Source organism: Salmo trutta, chromosome 28 (assembly GCF_901001165.1).
Source record: "Salmo trutta chromosome 28, fSalTru1.1, whole genome shotgun sequence".
Taxonomy (NCBI): Eukaryota; Metazoa; Chordata; class Actinopteri; order Salmoniformes; family Salmonidae; genus Salmo; species Salmo trutta.
Genome location: NC_042984.1, coordinates 33030970 through 33058692, shown reverse-complemented (window position 1 = coordinate 33058692; position 27723 = coordinate 33030970). Strand labels below are relative to the sequence as shown.

The 27723-nt window shown below is 43.3% G+C and overlaps 1 protein-coding gene across 6 annotated transcripts in view; it reads right to left on the bottom strand.

Moving 5' to 3' along the window:
- The window catches only part of LOC115166051 (kazrin), a 213488-nt gene that overhangs the window by 25570 nt on the left and 160195 nt on the right, over positions 1–27723 (bottom strand). For 3 of the 6 annotated variants that reach the window (XM_029719682.1, XM_029719684.1, XM_029719686.1), the window contains 4 exons: positions 13218–13409; positions 4148–4284; positions 3757–3927; positions 1792–1875 (listed from right to left, as the gene is read on the bottom strand). In XM_029719682.1, the coding sequence (XP_029575542.1) occupies positions 1792–1875; positions 3757–3927; positions 4148–4284; positions 13218–13409 (584 nt within the window). Of the gene's footprint in view, positions 1–1791; positions 1876–2000; positions 2124–3756; positions 3928–4147; positions 4285–13217; positions 13410–27723 lie in introns of those variants that run through there. The other 3 variants (XM_029719683.1, XM_029719688.1, XM_029719687.1) reach the window with 2 other exon arrangements.

Sequence of the window (27723 nt, the reverse complement as noted above, 5' to 3'; positions counted from 1 at the left end):
GCTGAAACATGAGGTGATGGCGGTGGATGAATGGCACGACAATGGGCCTCAGGATCTCATCACGGTATCTTGGTGAATTGAAATTGCCATCGATAAAACACAATTGTGTTCGTTGTCCGTAGCTTATGCCTGCCCATACCATAACCCCAACGCCACCATGTTCATAACGTTGACATCAGCAAACTCCTCGCCATCTGCCCGGCACAGATGAAACCGGAATGTATCCGTGAAAATAACACTTCTCCATTGAAGGCGAGCACTTGCCCACTGAATTTGGTTACAATGCCGAACTGCAGTCAGGTCAAGACTCTGGTGAGGACGTCGAGCACGCAGATGTGCTTCCCTGAGATGGTTTCTAACAGTTTGTGCAGAAATGCTTAGGTTGTGCGAACACACAGTTTCATCAGCTGTCTGGGTGGCTGGTCGCAGATGATCCCAATGCAAGAGGAAGCCGGATGTGGAGGTCCTGGGCTGGCGTGGTTACACGTGGTTTGCGGTTGTGAGGCTGGTTGGATATACTGCCACATTCTCTAAAACAAATTAGGAGGTGGGGTATGGTAGAGAAATGAACACTGAAGTATCTGGCAACAGCTCTGGTGGACATTCCTGCAGTCAGCACGCCAATTGTACGCTCCCTCAAAACTTGAGACATCTGTGGCATTGCGTCGTGTGACAAAACTGAACATTGTAGAGTGGCCATTTATTGTCCCCAGCACAAGGTGCACTTGTGTAATGATCATGCCATTTAATCAGCTTCTTGATATGTCACACCTGTCAGGTGGATGGATTATCTTGGCAAAGGGGAAATGCTCACTAACAGGGATGTAAACAAATGTGTGCACAAAATTTAAGAGAAAAAGCTTTTTTGTGCGTATGAAAAATTTCTGCTAACTTTTATTTCAGCTCATGAAACATGTGACCAACACCTTACATGTTCTGTTGATATTTTTGCTCAGTGTACTTTACATGTGATAAGGCCACACAGAGGGCCAGAGATAAGTAGACACCTGTGGTAATCTAAATGATCCAAAACAGCCACTAGATGACTTGTGATAAATTACATAATATCCTTGAAAGTTACCAAAAGGCTGGTACTTTACTTGTAAGCTTCGAAAGTTTCCAGTAATATACCCTTCCTTTGCAACAGTATGATCATAATCATCAACCCATTATCACCACCAAAAACATCACCAACCTCTTAAATGACCCGTTAACAACCCTTAGGCATGCAGGACAGAGTGCTAAGCATTTCCCTGGTCAAACCATGAGCCCTTGTGTGGAACTCAGATGTTAGTTCATTAATTCATCAATGCAGTTCCCTAACAACTACACCAGATGATCCTTCTAGTCACTCCGAGTTAGATGAAACCAAGAAAAGAGGTCAATCAGATTGAGAACATTCAAATCATTCACAAATCGACTCATATAGGGATCGTTCCGTCAAGAGGTTATCGGACCATTGGCATCAACCAGGGGGTTAGTGATGCACGTGCATACCAGAGCTGGGTTCAAATAGTATTTGATTGCACAAGCCTGTGTGGAGTGCCAGAAGGACGGGGTTGGCTCTTTTCTGGACTATTCAAATGGTTTCTGTTGCGCCAGGCAAGCTCCATCAAGCACAACTAAAGCATTTGGTGGATTTCAAATACTATTCGAACCCAGGACTCCCTAAATGAATTTCACACTGGGGAGAAGATCAGGGGAATGGCGGCACGCTTTGAAATAGAGCGACGTGGGGGGGAGGGGGGGGGGGGTGTCACAAAGAGAGGTGAGCAGGGGGTCCGTTCTTACCGACATGACCCTAGGGGAAGGCTCCCTGTCGACGGGGCGATCAAACACCCAGTATTCCATTTTCTGTGTCACACTGTTACTTATCTGAGGGAGGAGACAGGAAGGGCACACACACACATACACACGTTGAGAGGGGCTGCTCTTCTCTCTGTGTGTAGAAGGAGTGTAATGGTCCAGCAACAGATGTATCAAAACTCTGGGTTTCTTACCCTGACTTGCTGAACGGGCTCGAGCATGTGTGTATTTTCAGGTGTGTATTCTTCTGTGTGCTTCAGGCTGTATGTATAGTTGAAGTCGGAAGTTTACATACACTTAGGTTGGAGTCATTAAAACTCGTTTTTCAACCACTCCACAAATGTGTTGTTAACAAACTATAGTTTTGGCAAGTCGGATAGGACATCTACTTTGTGCATGACATAAGTAATTTTTCCAACAATAGTTTACAGATTATTTCACTTATAATTCACTGTATCACAATTCCAGTGGGTCAGAAGTTTACATACACTAAGTTGACTGTGCCATTAAACAGCTTGGAAAATTCCAGAAAATGATGTCATGGCTTTAGAAGCTTCTGATAGGCTAATTGACAGAATTTGAGTCAGTTGGAGGTGTACCTGTGGATGTATTTCAAGGCCTACCTTCAAACTCAGTGCCTCTTTGCTTGACATCATGGGAAAATCAAAAGAAGTCAGCCAAGACCTCAGAAAAAAAATTGTAGACCTCTACAAGTCTGGTTCATCCTTGGGAGCAACTTCCAAACGCCTGAAGGTACCACGTTCATCTGTACAAACAATAGTACGTAAGTATAAACACCATGGGACCACGCAGCCGTCATACCGCTCAGAAAGGAGACGCGCTTTGTCTCCTAGAGATGAACGTACTTTGTTGCGAAAAGTGCAAATCAATCCCAGAACAACAGCAAAGGACCTTGTGAAGATGCTGGAGGAAACAGGTACAAAAGTATCTATATCCACAGTATAACGAGTCCTATATCGACATAACATGAAAGGCCGCTCAGCAAGGAAGAAGCCATTGCTCCAAAACCGCCATAAAAAAGGTTTGCAACTGCACATGGGGACAAAGGCCACTCAGCAAGGAAGAAGCCACTCCTCAAAAACCGCCATAAAATAGGTTTGCAACTGCACATTGGAACAAAGATTGTACTTTTTGGAGAAATGTTCTCTGGTCTGATGAAACAAAAATAGAACTGTTTGGCCATAATGACCATCGTTATGTTTGGAGGAAAAGGGGGAGGCTTGCAAGCCGAAGAACACCATCCCATCCATGAAGCACGGGGTGTCAGCATCATGTTGTGGGGGTGCTTTGCTGCAGGAGGGACTGGTGCACTTCACGAAATAGATGGCTTCATGAGGAAGGAAAATTATGTGGATATATTGAAGCAACATCTCAAGACATCAGTCAGGAAGTTAAAGCTTGGTCGCAAATGGGTCTTCCAAATGAACAATGACCCCAAGCATACTTCCAAAGTTGTAGCAAAATGGCTTAAGGACAACAAAGTCAAGGTATTGGAGTGGCCATCACAAAGCCCTGACCTCAATCCTATAGAAAATGTGTGGGCAGAACTGAAAATGTGTGTGCGAGCAAGGAGACCTACAAACCTGACTCATTTACCTGACCAAAATTCACCCACCTTATTGTGGGAAGCTTGTGGAAGGCTACCTGAAACATTTGACCCAAGTTAAACAATTTAAAGACAATGTTACCAAATTGTAATTGAGTGTATGTAAACTTCTGACCCACTGGGAATGTGATGAAAGAAATAAAAGGTGAAATAAATCACTCTCTCTACTATTATTCTGACATTTCACATTCTTAAAATAAAGTGGTGATCCTAACTGACCTAAGACAGGGAATTTTTACTAGGATTAAATGTCAGGAATTGTGAAAAACTGAGTTTATGTAAACTTCCTACTTCAACTGTATGTATGTGTGTGTGTTCCTCACCATGGCCAGCTCGGCCTCCAGCTCCTTGATCCTGTTCTCCTTCAGGTCCAGTTGGGAGCGTAGGGCGCCGGAGTGTTCTGTAGATTCCTTGGTCTGCCGCCGTAGGTCCCACTTCTCCCTCTCCAACAGGTCCTTCTCCTTAGCCAGCACCTTCACCGCATCCTCACTCTCCTGACAGACAGAAAGAGAAGGGGGGGGGGGGATAGTGGGCGATAGGGGGGAAAGAGGGGAGAGTAAGAGGAGAGGGAGAGGGGCACACATTCATTCATCTTTTCAATTACTTACAATGACATAACAAGTTAATGACAATCAATATACTACTTCTATGATTCGTGCACTTTGTATCTTAATTAAAGCTAATAAAGCCTTGTGTGTGTGTGACGTGTCATACTTTTCTGTGCTGTTCGTAGTTGCGGATGAAGTCCCGGAGCTGCTCCTCTCGGCTCTCCAGCGTGGCATAGAGCTGCTGCATCTGGTTGACCAGATCTGCTTTCTCCGCCTTCAAACGCTTCCGGTCCGCCTTCATCGCTATGAAGACAATAAGAGAGTCAGTTAGTATAGTTTCTATACAGAGGATCTATGTTCAGTTCTATGTTGTTAACATTATTGTCACAGGTGTACGGTGTCCATATTAGGATAGTCTCAGAAGGACTATTCCATTCCAAAGCAGAGTTGAATATCTACTAATACTACGAGTAATATACAGTGTGAACACTAACTACAGTACCACATTCATTGAACTGTGCGAAAAGGCAAAGTACACAAAAGCACAATGCACTTCTTTTTAAATTCAGTTGGGGACAAATGAGCAGTATATAGAGATCCTTCTTGCATGTCTAATGGGAGCTTTTTGATGGAAAAGTGAATCAGAGATTAACCTTTATGTCAATCTCTTCATCTCAACTGCCATTTAAATCTTACAGAGCCTGAGAGGGATGCAGACAGGTGGACTTCCACTCTGCCACTTAACCCAGTCATACTGCAGAGTGGGGATCAACTTAGATAAACAACCTCTCCGTTTCTCTGCTCTTTTCTCTTTGATTCTCCCTTAAGTTATATCAATTTAATCTAACCACATTTACCTCATGACTTTGGTTTTAGCTGGGAGATGACAAACTCTCTCTCTCTCCCCATCTCTCACATAGCCAAGCCTCCAGCTGGGTCTCATTAATTAAAGTTCCATTGCAGACGCTGCAATTGAGCGACGTTCACAGACTGCATCTGGGGGTCGCTCACACACTCAGACGGACGCATCAACCCAGCGCCAACTTTTCACAAGGACAGATTCACCCTCTTTTTACTCCCTCTGTTCACCCGCAATCACCATGCCAACATGATGTATGACTGAGCCACCTGGCCGGACCACAAAAACAAAAAGATCCCCCTCATTGGTCAGGCCGACAGGAAGCTCCGCTCCTTTCTGCACCTGCTACAGGAAATTATATCAAAGCTCCCTTTGAGCTGAGAGAAAAAGTGGCAGAGCAACAAAAAAACCCATCTCATATTGGCAAGTATTTGGCAACAAAAACTCCCTCTTACAACCCATAGAGGCAGAGCCTTGTTCATTGTCACAGTTCATGTGTGGTGCGTTCATAAATAGACAGAATTAGGAGGGATGTGGCGTTGTCTCAGTTCGTTCAGAGACCCAGAGGTTCTGCTTTAAGCCGGACAGGTGAGACAGGAAACCGCCAGGGTGCCACCTTCACTGACAACCATATTAATGACTTCCATTCTCAGAGACACGGATGGCTTCTCCAAGACTCTAGCCACTCCAAAAGTCATTATCAGATGAGACAGGGCAAACCACCAGGGAACTGGGCAAACAGACCTGGAGCTAATGTTGTGTGTAGAGTTTGAGGACAAAACAAAACGAACTGAACGGATGTCTTTTCATACACTGTCTCTATGATGAAACCAGCACCTGCTCTCCCCTCGATGTGTGTGTGTATGTGTGAATGTCCGTATGTGGGTATGAATGTGTTTATGGATGAACACGTGTGTGCATGTGTGTGTGCCTGTGTGTGTGCCTGTGAACATGCGTGTGCGTGCATCAGCTCAAGGGCATTCCAGGTAACAGCGGGAGTGAGAGGAGAACAAAACACACTGGAAAAACACAAATGCATTACTAGCAGCGGGACACGGACCAATCTTGCCCATCTACCCACGGTTCCTGCAAAACACATCACAGACCATAACCCTACCCCATTCGCTCTACCCTATCTCAGCCTTGTCTATGAGACAAAGGCATATGTGGCTTGTGACCACACATTGCACACTCTTTTTTGATTACTGCTGTCGTTCTTTCATACTGTGGCACCCTATTCCCTACGTAGTGCACTATTGGGCCCGATTGGCCCTGGTCAAAAGTAGTTCACTATATAGTGGCTTCATTCATTAGTGTGTGTGGATTGGAACATTATGTTCCTGTTGGAACTTTCGGTGACTGAACTACTGTGTCTGTGACTGAACCACAGTGGGTCATGTATAAAAATGCTGGGCAGGCACAGTTGCCCATTATTTTGGCTACCATGGCTAGAAGAAGAGATCTCAGTGACTTTGAAAGAGGGGTGATTGTTGGGACACGTTTGGCAGGAGCTTTTGTGACGAAGACTGCTGAACTTGTTGATGTTTCATGAGTAACAGTGGCTAAGGTGATGTTGGCATGGAAGTCTGAGGGAAAGGCATCATAAACTAGGGGCAACTGTGGTCAAAAGCGCATACTCCTTGACCGTGATGTCTTGGTTTGAGGCAAAACAGACAAGCAACTCTGAGAGGGAGACTATGGTCGTGTTGCAGTGCATAAATCCATTATTACACCTACAAATGCACGTTTGCGAGTAAATTGGGGCAAACAACCCAGGCAGTGGTCTACTGAGCCGTGGAAAAAATAAATATGGGCAGATTAATCGTCCTTCACCCTGTTATCAACAAGCGGACGTGTACATGTGCGGCCCACGACAAAAGAAACCTACAGGCCCGAGTGCTTGTTTCCCATGGTGAAGGGTTCTGCTGGCTCTGTTATGGTGTGGGGTGCATTTTCCTGGCATGGTTTAGGTCCCCTTACAGGCCAATGTAAACACCAATAAATGCACAGCAATTCTGAGTGATCACCTTCAACATATGGTGAATAATTTCTATCCTGATGGGAGTGGTCTCTTCCAGGATGACAATGGCCCCATTCACTGCACACGAGTGGTCACTGAATGGCTTGTTGAGCATGAAAAAGATGAGATGTGGTGGCTCAACACCCTTTATGTTGGTGTTTCCTTTATTTCGGCAGTTACATGTACATAATATCATATGTTCATATTGTCAAATATTACTGTACTACAATGAGGGGGGGGGGGGGGTCACTGTAAAACATAATTTCCCTGGCTGACCTTTGACCCTCACTGCTGCAGAGATCCTGTAGTTTACGAGCGAGCCAGGGGGGAAACCATTAAAAATGGATCAACCATTCCTCATTAACTGCTAGTCCGGGGAGTGTGAAGAGCAGTAGCAAAGACATTTCAGTGGGGGAATCTGGGCAGAGAAGCAGCAGAGACTTTGATATAAAGATAAAAGATGAAGATGAAAATAATTCAAATTAAATTGAGCAGACAGACCCTTGTTAGCTTGGGCTGAATTTGCAAAACCCAACCAACTTGATTATTCGATTCAGTCGTTACTGTGTGAATCTGCCACATACAACTTGGCACTGCAGTGTTACTTTTAATTTGAACGCACCCACCATTTATCGACCGTAGTGGAGATTTTTATGTAATTTACTTCTGACACATAGTTACTTTGCCATCTGTATCTATTCAGCAGCTAAGATCAAATGTGGCACGTGGTTTTTCATCGAAATAAGACAATTAGCAGCAGCTACTGTATGGACACCACCATTCACAGATTCTAGCTTTTCAGACCTCTCTATGTCTGTCTCATTACTCTAGTGTAAGGTCTGTCTTTCCATGCAGCGTATGAGAGGCCTGGTAATGAGGAGAGGGGCTCAAGCTGATTGTTGAGGCGAGCCACCAATCACAATTCATTATACTGAGGTGCAATTAATGAAACCTTCAAGAGTTCCTTAAAGAGGACCATCGCTGTAGAGTTTTTCAACGGATTTTGGTCGGCTGATTGGTTGTTCTCTTGATTGGGGATCGGTGGACAAAGGTACCATAGGCAACCACTAGGTGGCACTGTGAACCTAAAATACAACTCCCTGGAGACAAATTGACTGAAGATTGAACTACGAAGCAGTTCGAATATCTCTTAGACGAAACAGCTGCCAGCAAAAATAATTACATAAAGAACCTTGGAAGTTTGGAGCACATTAGCCTGACTGCATTTATGTTTTCCACTTTTCAAATTCAATTGGAGTCGTTTTGAAAGGAGCCTTCATTTGTTAAAGCCTCTAAAACTGTAATTAATTGAACGTGATCGGGTGAAGTGGTCCAACGAGAGCGTGACGACTCTTGTGGGTTGCTCTGTGGTGTTTGTGTGTATTCTACTGAGGAAGGGGTCCAGAGAGTGGGGCTGTGCAGCTTTCAAAACATGTCGTAGTGTGAAACAGCACTAAATGCACTCGGCAGATTGTGCTTTGATGATACATTGGCGTCTGAGGCTTTCATTTCTGACTGCATTCACTGGGAATCCCAGAGAGATAGTCATTGACCATTGTGGAAATAGCTAATTGAAAACTGGCAGCATGGACAAAGTACTCTTTGAATAATTGATGCTAATTAAACATCCAACTTGTTTGCAGAGAAATTGTCCAACCCAAAAGGGGCTCAGATAAACTGCTAAACACATTGAAATGATAACAGTTCAGCTGCAGTAGCTGGACATTTCAGTTCAATAGATCTAAAATGGCCCTTATTTTTTGCCAAGGTAGGTTAGGCTATGTCTAAGCTGCCTCCTTTATTTGTTTCCTTCTGCTGCAATTGTCTATATATAGCCCTATCCACTCTATGCCTTGCACCTAACTAACTTGGGTATGTTTCTTACCCTGTCCTTCTCCTGCCCACTCCTGCTAGCTTGAGCATTCACGGGCATCACAACAAACCTACAATTATGAGCGGGTGGCAATTACCCACCAAAACAATTACAGTGTTCAAAGCCCAATGACCGGCATGGAGTGGGCTGAGCAGAGGGCTTCACACAGAGATGGGGCTGTGTTAGAGGGATACACAATGAGAGGGAAAGAGAGAGAGGGAAGGAGGGAGGGAGGGAGATAGCTGATAAGTGCTTAGTGTATCTGGGATTGAGAAAAGGAGGGTGGGTGGATTGAAGGTGCCCTTGTTCCACTTTTGAATTAATTCACTCAGATACAAAACTTCACAAACATAGGGAACTAACTCACTCAGAGCTAAGGTAGGAACAACACCCTGTATAAAACCCAACGGAACAATATACTGCAATTCTCTGCTGTCCTCTCTAGTGGCATGCAACAGCAGAAGAAACAAGGTGCCATCCACATCTCTGTCACTCATCTGCACCCCTCCAGCCTTCTTTTCCATCCCGACAGATAAACACAAAACCAAACACGAAACCGCAGAGTTGTCCTGTATCACATCAATCTTTAGGAGAGGTAATCAAAGTCCCTGTAAGAGCTTATGCTCTCGAAACTTTGGGCTCTTTTCCCCAGGCGAGGATTTAGTTTGGGTTAAATCAAACAGAAACAACAATCTGCCTCAGTTTAATTTGCAGCAGTCAAGCATCATTCTATTTGACAAGACCCTTTCCAGAACACTTCTGTTTCCCACCAGAAGGTACTTCAAACCAAATGGTCCCCCAGCTTGAAGAACTAATGAGTCCTCTAGTGGGCCTATGCTACTTCGCTAACTCAGGTAACAGTAAGGAAAACAGAAGTGCTAGCTAACTGCTTTTGTGTCTCTGACTTCTTTAATATAACATGCTATTTTATCAAATCGATTACCTAACGTTTAATTGATTACATGATTTAATTAAATCATGCAACAATTAACTCATTAATAACCTGGGGAACCATGGAAGTATTAGTTTATATAGAGCGGCTATCTCCCGAATCCACTCTTAAAGATCTTTTATATCAATAGCAGTCAATCAGTTGTTAATTATTCTTTACCTAATATCCGTCTCATCTCAACGTCGTAAAATTCTTGGTTATCTGCACGAACCCAGCCTTTACTTACGAATCATCCATACACAAATTGGCTACATTTTTTATTTACTAACTAATTAATTAAACAATTACAAAATATACAATACATTATAACATTATACAGTAAATACCGTCCCTAGTGGACTGAACAAAAACAGTTTGTTTATAACATAATAGATTCAGAGAGAAGAGAAGGGGTTTTTGGAAGGGAGACTAAGGAACATGGGTCTCTATTGAACCTGGGAAACTATTCTCACATAAATACATATGCCACTAACGATCGCTCATTCGGAAAAGCAATGCATTGTATTTACATGAAGCTGGCTTCGATAGTTGAGCTGGTGATGTGAGGCTTTGGTTTGCCCAGTCGATGTCGCCATCGTCCTTTGTGGCATCTTCCGGGTCGTCGTATGAGAGGATCACGTGGTCTGAGAGGTTCATCTCATTCTGGAGATGCTTCCGCGTCGGTCAGTGTTCTCGTACTAGATTTGCTACCTTTCCAGCTGCAGTCTGTTATGCTGTAATCTAAGACTCACTTCTTCTTGAGCAATCAATACTTCAGAGTTCATACCGTTTCACGTGTGGAGCAAGCTCTCTCATTTCCTGGCCTGTATAGTTGAAATTAGCCCTTTTCAAAGTGGAGGACAAGTCCTCCCGTTATTTGGAACTGAGGTGACTTTGTCACGGGGGCTTTTATAGAAATGTAGAAAAAGGGTTGGTTCATAATTTCCAACCAATGTCTATTCACTTGGGAGTGGCTACTGAGTAGTTAAACTTTACATGGGAGACAATTCTCTAATTCTATTGCTTAACATCACGTTACATCATTTCACAAATAGTTTCATCTTTACTCATTTATTTTACACAATAATTAGATGCAAGCCTCATAACTGACAAACCTATATAAACAGAGTTAGAGTAATGTGGCTGTATTGTCTTTCATGAGGTCACAAACATGAAACAAAATGGACCGGGTCGTAGCTGGCTTCTCCACCGACCATTTACAAATTCTCCAAAATAGGAATATTGTTAAATTCTCAAATTCTGGGATGTAGTAGAATTTGGCGGGAGAGTTCCTTTGTTTACTGTGACACTCTCTCTCATACTGCATGGTCAGGGAGACAAGGAATTTATGACATGGTTGTAAAGTCATAAAACTGCTCCCCTTCCCCTCCTAACAGGAAAGGGGGAGGGGGTTGTTCACATTTCTGCTAGCCAATTCACTGAAAGGGCTAGCGTCATGACACTGCTAATGACCTGTGTGAAAAGGTTGCTGTTCCTTTAACGGCGCCCAGTGTTCTAGGGTTGCCATGGTTTCAGTACACATGACGACAGCGCTACTTTGGCCACATAGGTCCGCTCTCCTGGGTTTAGCTCCCATCTTTCAAAACAAACCCACACACTATAATTATTCCTGCTACTGCTCGTAAGTATGCCGAACCAGAGAGAGAAAGCATTCCCGCATTTATGGAAAACAAACAGCAACATCAACAACACAAACATTTAAATGAGCCAAAATGGGGAGAACAGATGTTTCTAGGTTCTGCTTGGCCGTGGCTGAAAGTGGCACCACTAGGGACGGCTTCAACATTTCCTGCATCTGGGACCAGGCTGTGAGCGCTATTGACGCTTACGCTAAGACCACAGTTCCAGTGGTAGGACCTTGACACAGCGTGGTCAGTGTGTGCTAGCCACAGATGACGTCCATCCTTTGTTGGTAACAAGGGTGCCACGAGTTGTTATAGTAATCGACCCCCACCTTTAGCTCAATCATGGCACCACTCACTCATGGTGGTTTACTTTGTCATACTTGAGATCACCAGGGGTAATGATATATCAGCCTGTGAGTCATGTTTTATTGTATTTTACCCCTTTTTATCCTCCCCAATTTCAATCTCGTCTCATCACTGCAATTCCCCAACAGCCTCGGGAGGCAAAGGTCGAGTCATGCGTCCTCCGAAACATGACCCGCCAAACCGCACTTCTTAATACCGGCCCGCTTAACCTGGAAGTAACCCGCACCTATGATTCAGAGAAAACAACATTCAACTGGCGACCGAGGTCAGCCTGCAGAAGCCCGGCTCGCCACAAGGAGTCACTAGAGCGCGATGAGCCTAACCCTCCCCTAACCTGACAACGCTGGGCCAATTGTGCGCCGCCCTATGGGACTCCCGATCACGGCCGGTTGTGATACAGCCTGGGATTGAACCCAGGTCTGTAGTGACGCAACTAGCACTGCGATGCAGTGTCTTAGACCGCTGCACCACTCTGGAGGCCCCCTGAGTCATGTTTTTGACATTAGCGAGTCACAGCGGGTCCTCACAGAGTGTCATAGTAGCGGGGAAAAAAATGTACAAGCTCAACTATGGGTGTCATGGCAACTAAAGTGCTAGCTAGCTTCTCTTTTACCCTTTGATATCAACCAAAAAAGATAGGGAGGACATATCAGACTCTGGCCTCAGACTTGATTACCCTAGTACCTGCACCAGCCTATAGTGCGGTAGATGAAAAAGTACTCGCATGTCACTTCACTTTAGTTCTTTGACTATCAGTGCTGAAAGCTATTCCCGAGCAATGAAAACAAACTTCTATTAATTAAGAGATGACAACAAGCAATTTCCTTTGTTCTCCCACGCAGGGGAGCTTGATCATAGAGCAAAGCCGTCCTGCTTAACTTCTCTAGACCCTGTAAGATAACAGAAGCCACTCTTAACTCAGCTTCCATTACTTGCGATTGCTCTTAGTGCCTGCAGGAGTCTGTATGGTTTGGCTTTCATTGCAGACCACTCATAAAATATTTAAGTTCAGAGGCTACCCACTGGGCACACACTAGTTCAATCAACGTTGTTTCCACGTCATTTCAACAAAATTACATTGAACCAACGTGGAATAGATGTTGAATTGACGTCTGTGCCCAGTGTGTAGCTATTCAGAGTTAAACATAGAGGCCACAAGTGTAATATTGTATTATTGTATTCTATGCCATTATATTCTATGCTATATTATATTACTTTCTGTGTAAGAGCGTTGGCCGCTGCTGACGAACAGTTGTAGACACAAAGTCCCATGAAAACCTGTGAAGTGCTTATTTTGATATCGAATGAGATCATTATTTTTCTTTGAATGTAATATAAGACAGCGATATTTCCCTAATAAAATGATCAATAGATGTGTTACTGTCTGCACTCTATATTGGGATGTGTGTTTGGGCCGTTGCACTGTTGTCTACAACAGGGCTAGGCAACCTTGGTCCTCGGTGGTCTCTCGGTGCGTTTGTTTATTCCACTTCTGCGTTACACTTTTCACTGTTTAGCCCCCTGTCAGCCCGCTTACTCACCCTGCAGTGCCTCCTTGGCGCGGTCTAGCTCCTGCTCCTTCTGGGCCAGCTGCACGCGGAGCTCGGTTGCTGAGAGCACGTCGGCGGAGCAGCCTCCGTGGCCCTCCTCCAGGTCCTTACTCAACATGTCCTTCATCTGCCTCAGCAGGTGCACCTCCTCCTGGAGCTGGGCCACCTCCTCCCGCAACAAAACTATGGAGGGAGACAAGGAGAAAGAGAGAGGTTAGGGCTCTATTTGTTATGAAATGGTGGTACTCTAAACTAACTAAATTAACTGTACTGTTAAGTAGGGAGGGAGGGACAGAGATAGTTAGTCCTGTACTGTAAAACAGATTGGAAGGAAGGAGAGTGCATAGAAAGGAGCCCAAGCAAAGAGATAGAGAGAGGTTAGGTCTCTATTTGGAATTGATGGTACTCTAAACTGTACTGTAACACAGAGAGAGGAGGGAGAGAGGGAGGGAAAGAGACTGGGAGTTTTAATATCACAGTTAGTTAGTTGTTGGAATTAATGGTATCTCAGACTATTCCCTGCTGTTGTATAGCAACACATGGTAGGACGGAGAGATGAAAGGGGGACGGAATGAGAGAGAGTTTATGTTTGTTGTAAATATTACTGCAAACTGCTGCCCTTTTGCATGACTGTTAGCTGTTGAACAACAGAGAAATTCATATCATGCCAATGAAGGGCATAGCAAGAAAGGCCTCCACTGAAATCATCACAGAAATCAACAGGACAGAGATGGTTAAGTGACTGACAAAAAGCATACAGAAGAACAAAGGTTCAACTGTCATTATGTAGAGTATTTAGATAGATGCTTCTACATTCAAACAAACTGAGAACAAGACAGTTCTTCAGAAGGTGTGCTAAGATTAAACTCTGACCAATATGCAGCTAAAACATTGAATGATTTTCATACAAAGAAAAAAGTCCTACTTGGATTAACTGAGAATAATTTATAAAAAGGAATGAGTTGAGTCATTCTGCTCAGGAGAAGCTGGAGAAAACAGTTCATCCCCATCTCAATTGCCAAATATCAAAATCAGACTATTCTCATGTCCCAGCTCCAATATCCCAGTAGGAGACAGAAACGACGCAGTAATGAATGGGGAAATTGAGCAGAAACATAGGTCCAGTTACATACGCCTTGCTAAAGAGCGGAAACAAGCGTTTTCAGTGGAGTGCCAAGGTTAAGATGTGGCTCGACTAAAAATTATTGTGTGGTTCATTGCATAGAGCTTACAATAGGATAATAATATTCAGATGTTCGGCTAACCTTATGCCTTACATGATGAAGAAACACAAATATCAGGAAGCACATCCTCTGTAATAATCATTTGGCATTATTCCCTTTAGCAAAGCCATTCCATCTACAATTTACAAAGGGTTGCTCTATGAGTTCCACAAAAATTCAACATAATACAGTCAGAATTCACACAGGGATGACATCCTTATCCATAACTAATGTCCTTATTAATTTCCACAGTGGCCAATCAAATCAAGACACTTTGGTTGTGTTTGTTGGCTTGATTGTTCCCACCCCCCATCACTCAAATGCCACTACGGTCATGTGATCTCTTTCCTGTGGTGGGTGGCGACCTTTCCCTGGAGCGTCCATCTCAACCCTGCTCATTAGTGCCCAGTAGGCACGTCGCCCGCAGCTTTCCTAGCAATCCCCTCTCAGAAACTTGCTTCTCAGCTACCTGGGCTGACTGGAGACCCCTCTAGTATGTTTCCTGTTTCAGCTGGGTCATGTTCATTAGGCACCAAACAGAGGAAAACAGACAAACACGGTGGGACTACCTGTATGTCTAATAAGAAACGCTCCTTTTTTGTTTTCAGTTGCAAAATGTTTCTGTTCGTTCCCTAATGAACATGACCCTGCATTTGCAAAAACACCACAGCATTGGTTTTACCACCTCACAGAATGCAGCTTGTTACTCATCACTTTGGAAGAGTCTCTTCTCAGAATCTATAACAAAGCTTTCAGAGAATGTCAATGCTTTTGTGATACCTGCATCATGCTGTTATTCAGAACTTTCTGTACTTTCTATTTGTGTTCACTGACTGAAATGAACCTGTAAGTGGCTCCAGATAAGGGTGCCTGCTAAATAACTAAAATGTAATGTAAAAGGGTTATTAAGGGAGTGGTTGAATAAAATCACCGGCGTGGCAATGCGTGTCATTATGCTGAGGTGTAGTTAATGGAGCCGATAATAGACCCACATTTTGCAGAGCATCCCAAGCAGTAATACTTCATTGGGAGAGTGAGACCACAGGCCATTTTGGAAACACAAATTCACACGACATTTAGAATTTTAATACTTATTAAGTTAGCCTCTACTGATTGTGCTTGGGCAGCACATTAAGGAGTCATAAGGACGTTGCTGAGCACAGAATATTGGGTTTTATCTCGTCAACACACCACACAAATCATACAAAACAATTACAGGGCTGACTGAGGCAATGCTCACTTGGGTCGTGTCCAATTGAAACTGATAAGCGCACATTCCCAGTGGAAGGCAAAGAAGTGTTCCTGAACTGTTCACTGTAAGAGTAGTGGGTTTGAAGTTTTTTATTTCACAGAGAAATTAACATGGTCTACTACTGTATCTGTAATAACCTGGTGAACCAGATACACTTTGATTAGATGTTATGTCTCACACCGCAAAACTCTGGGTATCAGGTTGATTGAATAGCATCTTTAGCCTTACTATACTATTGCATCAAAGTTGTATGTTAACTTAGTCAGAGGGGATGAGAGAACTAAGTTCACACACCCCATTGAAAGAGACCTCCGGCAAGTACCCAAGCCATTTCTGATGTGTCTGTCTGCGAAAACATTACATTGTAGTTAGCGAGAGTTGCAAGGAGAGTGGCACAAGGGCCGATAAGCAATTCCTCCTCTGCCTCTCTGCAGGGGAGTGAAGCACTGAAACATTCCAGAATGAGAGGTGGTGGTGGCAGGGGAGGAAGATGGCAGCCTATTTGTCAGCGTTTATGCTTCCTTTGAGCTAGGGATGAGGCGAGCAAGCACCGCAGCTCTGCATGACAAATGACACCCAGAGTGAGTCTCCCAATAAGTGCAATCTCTCCTGCTCTCCTTCCTTTCCTCCTCAGGACTATCTGGTTACTCACCATCATTGAGGCTGCCTGTGTAGTGTGTACTAAGGGGCTGGGATTGCGCTGTGTAGCTACTGCTTTTTTGATTGAAGCAGAGTGGCACCCTCATGGCTATAGCCTTCACTGAGACGATAGTAAAATATGAACGCATACTCTATATGTGGATGGATGTGAGCTTATGAGACAAATACGGAGTCACACCTGTGAGCTCAATAAACAACTCCTAGTACAGTGAGCTGAATCACTGAGACAGAAATGGCCTTGTGAGCAAAATAAAAACCTGCATAATAAACAATGTGATCTATAATAACCCATGCAGTCATTCAGTTTGCACAGCTAATTAGTATTCAATCACTCTAGCAGCCCCACACGGATGTGACACAAAAGAACAGGGGCGTCATTGTGTCACTGACTTGCTGTTGATGCCTCGAGTGAAGAGACGTGTTTACACTTCTCCCCACTCAACATTGAAAAGCAAATCATCCACACAATCCCTTCGAACAGGCTTTCTCACTGATTGAGACCACTATTAGCATCATCAAAAACTCTTTCAAATTCACAGGAAGAATAGTAGCCTAGCTAGCTTAGCCCCTTTGGTGTCAATTCTTCACATGGACGTCAATAATGTACAACAATGCAAGGTTTTTGACTGTCAGACCTGTGAGTCCACAGAATGTGAGAGGTGTGTGATAGACGGTGGATGAAGTCGGTACGATACTGAAGATAAAGCAGTAGCAGTGTTCGTTTGCTGTAGAGCAGCACTGTTAGCGACAGTGGGCTACATGCAAGGGAATGAGAGGAATCCGTCAGGGCTGTACACTCTCTCCTCAGGGTTTTGAGGAGTAATGAATCTTCCACTAGCCGAGCCTTCACCGCCACCTGTTCCCCACTGGCTAATACATCCAACTCATTTGTGCTAGCTAGCACACCTGCCAAGTGGCAGCTAGCAGCTATCTCACAAGCCAAACAGGGGCTTGCTTAGCATAGCCACAAACCTTGAGGTAGCACCTGACTCCAGCCAGTTTGAAATGAACTGCTGAAGTGGACCTAGTACACTTGTCAAATGGAACGAACTCAACTGCCTCACTTCAACTAGTACACCTGACTGCAAGAAGCTCATCGGCCAAACCATGACTTAACTACAAATTTGCGCTTTCAAAATGATCAAGCTTGCATATCATACTTGAGCTAGCACATTCATCAACTTGTGGCCAGAACCCAACCATGACTCCAAGATTGATTGAAACTTGCTCTTATACAGTCAGTATATAAGCTACTAGGTCTACAACCAAAACAGTGCTATGTGATATGTTGTGTCATTCAATGCCCACAGCACATTCATGGTAACTTTAAAGTGCATTATACAAATTCAAATCATTCGGGTGTAAATGTTTTTCTTTGACCAACATCTTATATCATTCTGAGGTTTCAAAAGGGACACAATTGAGGCTAATGACCAATGAAATTTGGCTGCTTGCTTGAAACTGTGAAATATGTGCATGCATTAACACCCCTCCATCCACTCCTCTCCAATTCACCAACCAAATCTGCTTCTACATATCGTGATTCATAGAAACAGTAAATAAGATATGTCCATGTAAATGACTGTTTAAACGAGTCTATTTGCATAATGGCAGCCATCCTTCAATTGCTATGCAATGGGATCAGTAAATTATGGGGCTGATGTAGCTATCCCCGGTGTCTCTGAAGCACTGATGGACATGACTCTCGCAGTATATCAGACAGTAGTAACAAGTACGTGTCAGTTATAAGATGGAGGATAGTCAGGGCTGACAAGACACCAGCTATAAAAACCAAAACATCAGCACCTCTGTGAGAATTCTGAATCAGCTAGCCCTTTCCTGGTATGGAAAAACATGGATATAGTGATATAAGAAGATAATGCAAATATCACTTCTACACAACTACACTTCTCTTGCCTGCCTATCCAAACTCCTTGCTCCGGCTAACAAAATGCTACGCCACGACTGCGGATGCTAGTTTATTATCCGCAGAAGATCTGAGTACCTACAAAACGTTTTCCAGAACGTAAACACATTCGAACCGTTCTGATTAGTCCCAGAAACAGATGGGTTGGGCCAGAGCCGGGAACATGTGGGTAAAGCAGCATTTAAAAAAATACTGCTACTCTGAATGGTTAGAGACGATCCAATCACTGATTAATTTGTTTTGTACAACCCCCTCATTTTGATGTCACCACAAACAACTTCAACGATGGCAGTCTCAGACTGAAGTATGTAGCGAACATAAAGCAGCGGAAGAATTCAGTTTGAGTCGTCAGGCAAACACTGTTCACTACACTTCTACACAACTTCACATACCAGTAAGCTTACGTCAATGGCACATTGTCTCTATCAAGGCTCTAGTTCATTGTGTGGCTAAACAAACATTAATTCTATGAAAATGTAAGCATCAAGCTTCAAATTTTCCTGCACCCCTTTAAGTCTCTATCATTGGTTAACAACAAACAATTGGGAGAGAGAGTGAACAGTTTGCCTGTATACTACCTTAAAATAACCTTAAATCATTGCAATGAGTATCTCATTCCGCTGCACCTCAGACTGTTGTGCACTCCTTTCTCTGGGTTTTCTGTGATTAGCTTTCTTTCCCTTTACCGCTCTCTCCTCTTCCAATAGAAACAGTGGAGATTCTTGAACCTTACCCGTGTGTCTGAACGGTCTGGCAATCTGTCAGAAGGCTGAAAAGATTTGGCACGGACCCCCTATCCTGTTGCCTAGTTACTTTACCCCTACAGTACCTTCACACCCTTTAGTTTTTCCACATATTGTTGTGTTACAAAATGCAATTTAAATTGATTTCATTGTATTTTTTTTTTGTCACGATCTACACAAAATACTCTAATGTCAAAGTGGAAAAAAATCTCACATTTGTAAAAAAAAAATAGGAAAAAGAAAACACTAATATATGTTGATTAGATAAGTATTCAACCCTGTGCGTCAATACATGTTAGAATCACTTTTGGCAGCGATTACACATGTGTCTTTCTGGGTAAGTCTAAGAACTTTGCACACTTGGATTGTACAATATGTGCACATCATTCTATTTAAAATTCTTCAAGATCTGTCAAGTTGGTTGTTGATCATGTCTAGACAGTCATTCAAGCAGATAACTAGGCCACTCAGGAACATTCAATGTCGTCTTGGTAAGCTATTCCAGTGTATATTTGGCCTTGTGTTTAGATTATTGTCCTGCTGAAAGGTAAATTGGTCTCCCAATGTCTGTTGGAAAGCAGACAACCAGGTTTTCCTCTAGGATTTTGCCTGTGCTTAGCTCAATTCTGTTTCTTTTTATCATAAAACTCCCTTGCCGATGGCAAGCATACCCATAACATTATGCAGCCACCACCATGCTTGAAAATATGAAGAGTGGTATTCACAGATGTTTTGTGTAGGATTTGCCATTTTTTGCAGTTTTACTTTAGTGCCTTGGAGAATTTGTTTTGCTGTACAAGCTTCCTTCTTTTCACTCTGTCATTTAGGTTAGTATTGTGGAGTAACTACAATGTTGTTGATCCATCCTCAGTTTTCTCCAATCACAGCCATTCAACTCTGTAACTGTTTAAAACAGTCACTTTATGATGAAATCACTGAGCGGTTTCCCTTCCTCTCTGGAAACTGAGTTAGGAAGGATGCCTGTACCTTTGTAGTGACTGGATGTATTCAAAGTGTAATTAATAACTTCACCATGCTCAAAGGCATATTCAATGTCTGTTTTTAGGTGCCCTTTTTTGCGAGGCAATGGAAAACCTCCCTGGTCTTTGTGGTTGAATCTGTGTTTGAAATTCACTGCTTGACTGAGGAACCTTCCAGATAAATGTATGTGTGGGGTACAGAGATGAGGTACTGTAGTCATAAAAAAATCATGTTAAACACTATTATTTCACACAGAGACCATGCAACTTATTATGTGACTTAAGCAAATTTGTACTCCTGAACTTTTAGGCTTGCTATAATAAAGGGGTTGAGTACTTAGTTACTCAAGACATTTCAGGTTTTGCTTTTTAATTAAATTTGTAAAAAATTTGAAAACATAATTAGACTTCGATATTATCGGGTATTGTTTGTAAATCAGTGACAAAAAAGTCAGGCTTTAACACAACAAAATGTGGAAAAAAGGGTGTGAATACTTTCGAGGCACTGTATCTACATAAATGACCTCATAAAACTGCTCATCAACACGGTACTGGTACCCTGTGTATATAGCCAAGTTATTGTTACTCATTGTGCATTTATTCCTCGTGTTATAATTGTTTTGTATAATTTTTAGATTTTATCTCTGCATTGTTGGGAAGGGCCTGTAAGTAAGCATTTCCCTGTTAGTCTACACCTGTTGTTTACGAAGCATGTGACAAATAACATCTTACTTGATTTGATTTGTCAATGTCTGGCGGCCACGAGGCTGCTGAAATTGGACTTGGAGGGAATGGAAACTGAGGTCTAAATTGATAGGGAATGACAGCAACTGTCTAGAGGGGGGTGCATTTTTTGATTGTTTTTCCCTCTTCAGACTGAGTGAAAGAGGGAGATGGGGAGGGGGGTTCAATTGGGGAGACAAAATCAATTAATGTGCTCCATGTCCCTGTAGAGTTCTCGTTCTGCTGACTCATTGAGTGGGGAACGAGATGCTAAGGTGTAGCAGAGTGGAAATTCCATCCCAATCTGGGCGCAACCTCACAACCCCTTTGCACACCAACACAATGCCACTCAAGAAGCATCGTCAATACCTCAGACCAGAAAAGCCTTTTGTGGCTCTGGTGCAATGGTACTTATAGGTCTCAAGGTGACGTCACTGCACAACAGCTATCAGACACCTAGTTAACTTTGAATGGGGTATGGTAGTAGGTGCCAGGAACTGCAACGCTGCTGTGTTTTTCACACGCAACAGCTTCCTGTGTCCGGTTGGAATATTATCGCATTTTTACATTAAAAATACCATAAAGATTGATCATAAACAACGTTTGACATGCTTCTAAGAACGGTAATGGAACATTTTGACTTGTTGTGTCTCAAATTGCGCTCGCGCGTTATGCCTTTGGATAGTGACCTGAACGCACGAACAAAACGGAGGTATTTGGACATAAATATGGATTATTTCGAACAAAAACAACATTTCTTGTGGAAGTAGCAGTCCTGGGAGTGCATTCTGATGAACATCAGCAAAGGTAAGAGAATATTTATAATACTAATTCTGAGTTTAGGTGACCCCAGAACTTGGCGGGTGTCTGTATAGTTTGCTTTGATGGCGAGCTATGTACTCAGAATATTGAAACATGTGCTTTCGCCGAAAAGCTATTTTAAAATCTGACACAGCGGTTGCATAAAGGAGTACTGTATCTATAATTCTTAAAATAATTGTAATGTATTTTGTCAACGTTTATGATGAGTATTTTTGTAAATTGATGTGCTCATTCACCGGAGGTTTTGGTGGGAAACATTTTCTGAACATCACGCGCCAAGGTAAAATGCTGTTTTTGGATATAAATATGAACTTTATCGATCAAAACATACATGTATTGTGTAACATGATGTCCTAGGAGTGTCATCTGATGAAGATCGTCAAAGGTTAGTGCTTCATTTAGCTGTGTTTTGGGTTATTGTGCCATATCTGTCGGAAAGATATCAGTTTGTCTCTGTGAATGGTTCGTCCTCTGACAAATCAATTGTAAATTTCGGTGTTCCTCAAGGTTCCGTTCTAGGACCACTATTGTTTTCACTATATATTTTACCTCTTGGGGATGTCATTCGAAAACATAATGTTAAATTTCACTGCTATGCGGACGACACACAGCTGTACATTTCAATGAAACATGGTGAAGCCCCAAAATTGCTCTCGCTAGAAGCCTGTGTTTCAGACATAAGGAAGTGGATGGCTGCAAATTTTCTACTTTTAAACTCGGACAAAACAGAGATGCTTGTCCTAGGTCCCAAGAAACAAAGAGATCTTCTGTTGAATCTGACAATTAATCTGGATGGTTGTACAGTCGTCTCAAATAAAACTGTGAAGGACCTCGGCGTTACTCTGGACCCTGATCTCTCTTTTGAAGAACATATCAAGACTGCTTCAAGGACAGCTTTTTTCCATCTACGTAACATTGCAAAAATCAGAAACTTTCTGTCCAAAAATGACGCAGAAAAATTAATCCATGCTTTTGTTACTTCTAGGCTCGACTACTGCAATGCTCTACTTTCCGGCTACCCGGATAAAGCACTAAACAAACTTCAGTTAGTGCTAAATACGGCTGCTAGAATCCTGACTAGAACCAAAAAATTTGATCATATTACTCCAGTGCTAGCTTCCCTACACTGGCTTCCTGTTAAGGCAAGGGCTGATTTCAAGGTTTTACTGCTAACCTACAAAGCATTACATGGGCTTGCTCCTACCTATCTTTCCGATTTGGTCCTGCCGTACATACCTACACGTACGCTACGGTCACAAGACGCAGGCCTCCTAATTGTCCCTAGAATTTCTAAGCAAACGGCTGGAGGTAGGGCTTTCTCCTATAGAGCTCCATTTTTATGGAATGGTCTGCCTACCCATGTGAGAGACGCAGACTCAGTCTCAACCTTTAAGTCTTTACTGAAGACTTATCTCTTCAGTAGGTCCTATGATTAAGTATAGTCTGGCCCAGGAGTGTGAAGGTGAACGGAAAGGCTGGAGCAACGAACCGCCCTTGCTGTCTCTGCCTTGTCGGTTCCCCTCTTCCCACTGGGATTCTCTGCCTCTAACCCTTTTACAGGGGCTGAGTCACTGACTTACTGGTGTTCTTCCATGCCGTCCATGGGAGGGGTGCGTCACTTGAGTAGGTTGAGCCACTGACGTGGTCTTCCTGTCTGGGTTGGCGCCCCCCCCTTGGGTTGTGCCGTGGCGGACATCTTTGTGGGCTATACTCGGCCTTGTCTTCGGACGGTAAGTTGGTGGTTGTAGATATCCCTCTAGTGGTGTGGGGGCTGTGCTTTGGCAAAGTGGGTGGGGTTATATCCTGCCTGTTTGGCCCTGTCCGGGGGTATCATCGGATGGGGCCACAGTGTCTTCTGATCCCTCCTGTCTCAGCCTCCAGTATTTATGCTGCAGTAGTTTATGTGTCGGGGGGCTAGGGTCAGTCTGTTACATCTGGAGTATTCTCTTGTCTTATCCGGTGTCCTGTGTGAATGTAAATATGCTCTCTCTAATTCTCTCTTTCTTTCTTTCTTTCTCTCGGAGGACCTGAGCCCTAGGACTACCTGGCATGATGACTCCTTGCTGTCCCCAGTCCACCTGGCCATGCTGCTGCTCCAGTTTCAACTGTTCTGCCTGCGGCTACGGAACCCTGACCTGTTCACCGGACGTGCTTGTTGCACCCTCGACAATTACTATGATTATTATTATTTGACCATGCTGGTCATTTACGAACATTTTAACATCTTGACCATGTTCTGTTATAATATCCACCCGGCACAGCCAGAAGAGGACTGGCCACCCCTCATAGCCTGGTTCCTCTCTAGGTTTCTTCCTAGGTTTTTGGCCTTTCTCAGGAGTTTTTCCTAGGGAGTTTTTCCCAGCCACCGTGCTTCTTTCACATGCATTGCTTGCTGTTTGGGGTTTTAGGCTGGGTTTCTGTACAGCACTTTGAGATTTCAGCTGATGTACGAAGGGCTATATAAATAAATTTGATTTGATTTGATTTGATATCTCCTTGCTTGGAAAATGGCTGTGTGGTTATTTTTGTCTATGTACTCTCCTAACATAATCTAATGTTTTGCTTTCGCTGTAAAGCCTTTTTGAAATCGGACAATGTGGTTACATTAAGGAGAAGTGTATCTTTAAAATGGTGTAAAATAGTCGTATGTTTGAGAAATTGAAATTATGATATTTTTGCTGTTTTGTATTTCGCGCCATACTATTCCACTGGCTGTTGAATAGTGTGAAACGGCCACGTCCCACCTTGCCCAGAGAAGTTAAAGTCCCCGACCACTAGGAGCACCGCTTCTGGATGAGCATTTTCTTGTTTGCTTATGGTCTTATACAGCTTGTTGAGTGAGGTCTTAGTGCCACCATCGGTTTGTGCTGGTAAATAGATGGCTACGAATAACATAGATGACAACTCTCTTGGTAGATAGTGTGGTCTACAGCTTATCATAAGGTACTCCACCTCAGATGAGCAATACCTCGAGAGTTCTTTAATATTAGACATCACGCACCAGCTGTTATTGACAAATAGACACCCCCCTGCCCCTCATGTTACCAGGTGTAGCTTCTCTGTCCTGTCGATGCATGGAAAATCCCGCCAGCTTTATATTATCCGTGTCGTCGTTCAGCAACATCTCGGTGAAACATAAGATATTACAGTTTTTAATGTCCCATTGGTAGGATAGTCTTGATCACATATCGGCCATTTTGTATTCCAATGATTGCACGTTGGCCAATAGAACAGATGGTATTGGAGGTTTACTCTCTTGCCAACAAATTCTCAGATGGGAGCCTGACCTGCTCCCCCTTTTTCACTGTTTTTTCTTCACGCAAATGACGGGATTTGTGCCCGTTCCCGAGAAAACCTTTGCGTCAGGTTGCGAGGATTGCCAGGTTGCGCACCCCACTGGAAGGGAGGACCTTGACACCATCAATATTGAGGCTGTAGCAGCTGATGTTGTTAATTAGGATCGGTCCCTTTCATTCAATTTTCGCCTAAAATTACATACCCAAATCTAACTGCCTGTAGCTCAGGATCTGAAGAAAGGATATGCATATTCTTGATACCATTTGAAAGGAAACACTTTGAAGTTTGTGGAAATGTGAAATTAATGTTAGAGAATATAACACATTAGATCTGGTAAAAGATCATGTGAAAAAAAGTTTTTCTTTGTATTATCTTTGAAATGCAAGAGAAAGGCTATAATGTACTATTCCAGGTTAGGTGCAATTTAGATTTTGGCCACTAGATGGCAGCAGTGTATGTGTAAAGGTTTAGACTGATTCAGTGAACCATCGCATTTCTGTTAAAAATGTATCAAGATTGCCCAAATGTGTCTAATTGGTTTATTAATACATTTTCAAGTTCATAACTGTGCACTGTGTTCAAACAATAGCATGGTATTATTTCACTGTAATAGCTACACTAAATTGGACAATGCAGCTAGATTAACAAGAATGTAAGCTTTCTGCCTATATCAGAAATGTCTATGTCCTGGGAAATGTTCTTGTTACTTACAACCTCATGCTAATCACATCAGCCTACGTTAGCTCAACCATCCCGCGTTGGGGGGACCGATCCTGTAGAGGTTAATAATGGAGCGATTGCCTATCAGGAAGACCAGTCTTTTTGTAGTTTATCTGCAGGAAACTCAGCTTCATCCACACTTTGAAGTCCTGCAGGCAACTGACCAGGAGTGCATTGGCAGTGTCAGTGTTTGTGGAGACATACAGCTGAGTGTCGTCAGCATAAAGGTAAAAGCCCAGTCTGTGTTCCCTCAAGATGTTTCCCAGTGGTAGCATGTAGATACAAAACAGTAGTGGTCCTAGGCCCGAGCCTTGAGGGACCCCCAGGCAGACCACCCCTGTGTCTGACCTGCTAGGGCTGAGAGCTACAAACTAGGAGCAATCAGTGCGATAAGTCCAGGACAGTGTCTGACAGGCCGAGGAGCATCTCCATGCAGTGGCTGTGCCAAATGCTATGCTGAGGTCCAGCAGTATGAGGATGCTGGCAGCCCCCGATTTGGCATTCATAAGGAAGTCATTGGTGACCTTTACCAAGGCATTCTCTGTGCTGTGTCTATCCAGGCTTTTTAAGTACGGGTGTGACTGCGGTCAGTTTGAGTTGAGGACACATCAAGTGGTGAGAGACTTGTTGATGATTTCCGTGAAGAAAGACTCCAGAGCAGGGAAGCAGGTCTTGACTCAGGAGGTGGGGATAGAGTCAAGTGAGCAAGTGGTGGGCCTAATTGTCCGAACCAGCTTGGTTACATCAGCTGCAGTGACTGTGGTGAAGGTGCGGGACCGTAGTACTGGGCAGATCACCTACAGGGGCTGGAGAGGACAGGATAGTGTTATTGATGTTTTCAATGTTGCGTTGGAAGAAGCAAAGGTATTGATTGCACCTTTCTGGGGAGGCTGAGGTTGCAGAGTTGTTCACGAGTTGAGGGAGCTTGCTCACAGTAGAGAACAGCACCCGGTAGTTACCACTGCCATTGCTGATCAGTTAGGAGTAATAAGATGTCCGAGCTGCATTTAAGGGCTCTTTGTGGTCTTTCTTATGTTTGTCATACATCTGCACATGTACTGTTAGCTTAGTCTTTTTATACTGTCGTTCTAGACAACGGCCAGTTGATTTGCGAGAGAGTAGCTCAGTGTATCAGGGAGAAGATTTGGCGAAAGACACCAGGCAGGTATTCAAAGGAGCAACTTCATCCAGTGTGGAGGCCAAGGCAGTGTTGTATTGAGCCACAGAGTCAGTAACAGGCAGGTTGGAGATGGATTCAGTAAGCTGGGTTGTGTTTATAGTTTTGAGACTCCTAAATGAATGGGGTGTTTCTAGGGCTGCGTTGGGTACAGGAATAACTAGGATGAAGGTGATGAATTTGTGGTTGGACAGCCCTGACTCATTTCCATCCAGTTTGGCCAGATCCACCCCTGTAGTACAGATCAGGTCCAGAGTATGGTCTTTGTTGTGGGTGGAAAAGTCCACATGCTGTTGGAGTCCAAAGTTGGAGTCCAGGACATCAGCCAGGAGAGTAGAGAGTGCAGTCAGGGGAGTCGACATGTATGTTGAAATCACCAAGCACTAGCATAGCAGGGCACAAGGGGCTCAGGTGTATTAGTAGCTCAGATAGTTTAGAAAGAAGGTCAGAGTAGAGCTTAGGAGGCCAATAAATCAGCACAGCTAGTACTGACGCATTTGGTTCTAACAACCAGTAGTTCAGTTTAGTCACAAGTACTTCCCTTCTCTTATCATGGCATCCCCTTTGACCAAAGCAAGTCTATATAAATTGACAGGCCCAGATTAAGAAATCATAGGCCCCGGGGCTGTGTTGTTTTAATACCACACAAATGACCGAAATGAGTGGCTACTTTAACACTGACAAACTGAGATGAATCTCTTCTTGAACTCAAACAAACAATAGCCCAGGACAATGAAGCAATACACAGATTGTACAATATTAGTAGACAATGTATATACAGGATATACAGTGCATTCGGATAGTATTCAGACCCATTCACTTTTCCACATTGTTATGTTACAATCTTATTCTAAAATTGATTAAATAAAACATAAATCTACACACTATAACCCATAACGACAAAGTGAAAACAGGTTTAATTTTTTTTTTTTTAAATAACGTATTTACATAGGTATTCAGACCCTTTGCTATG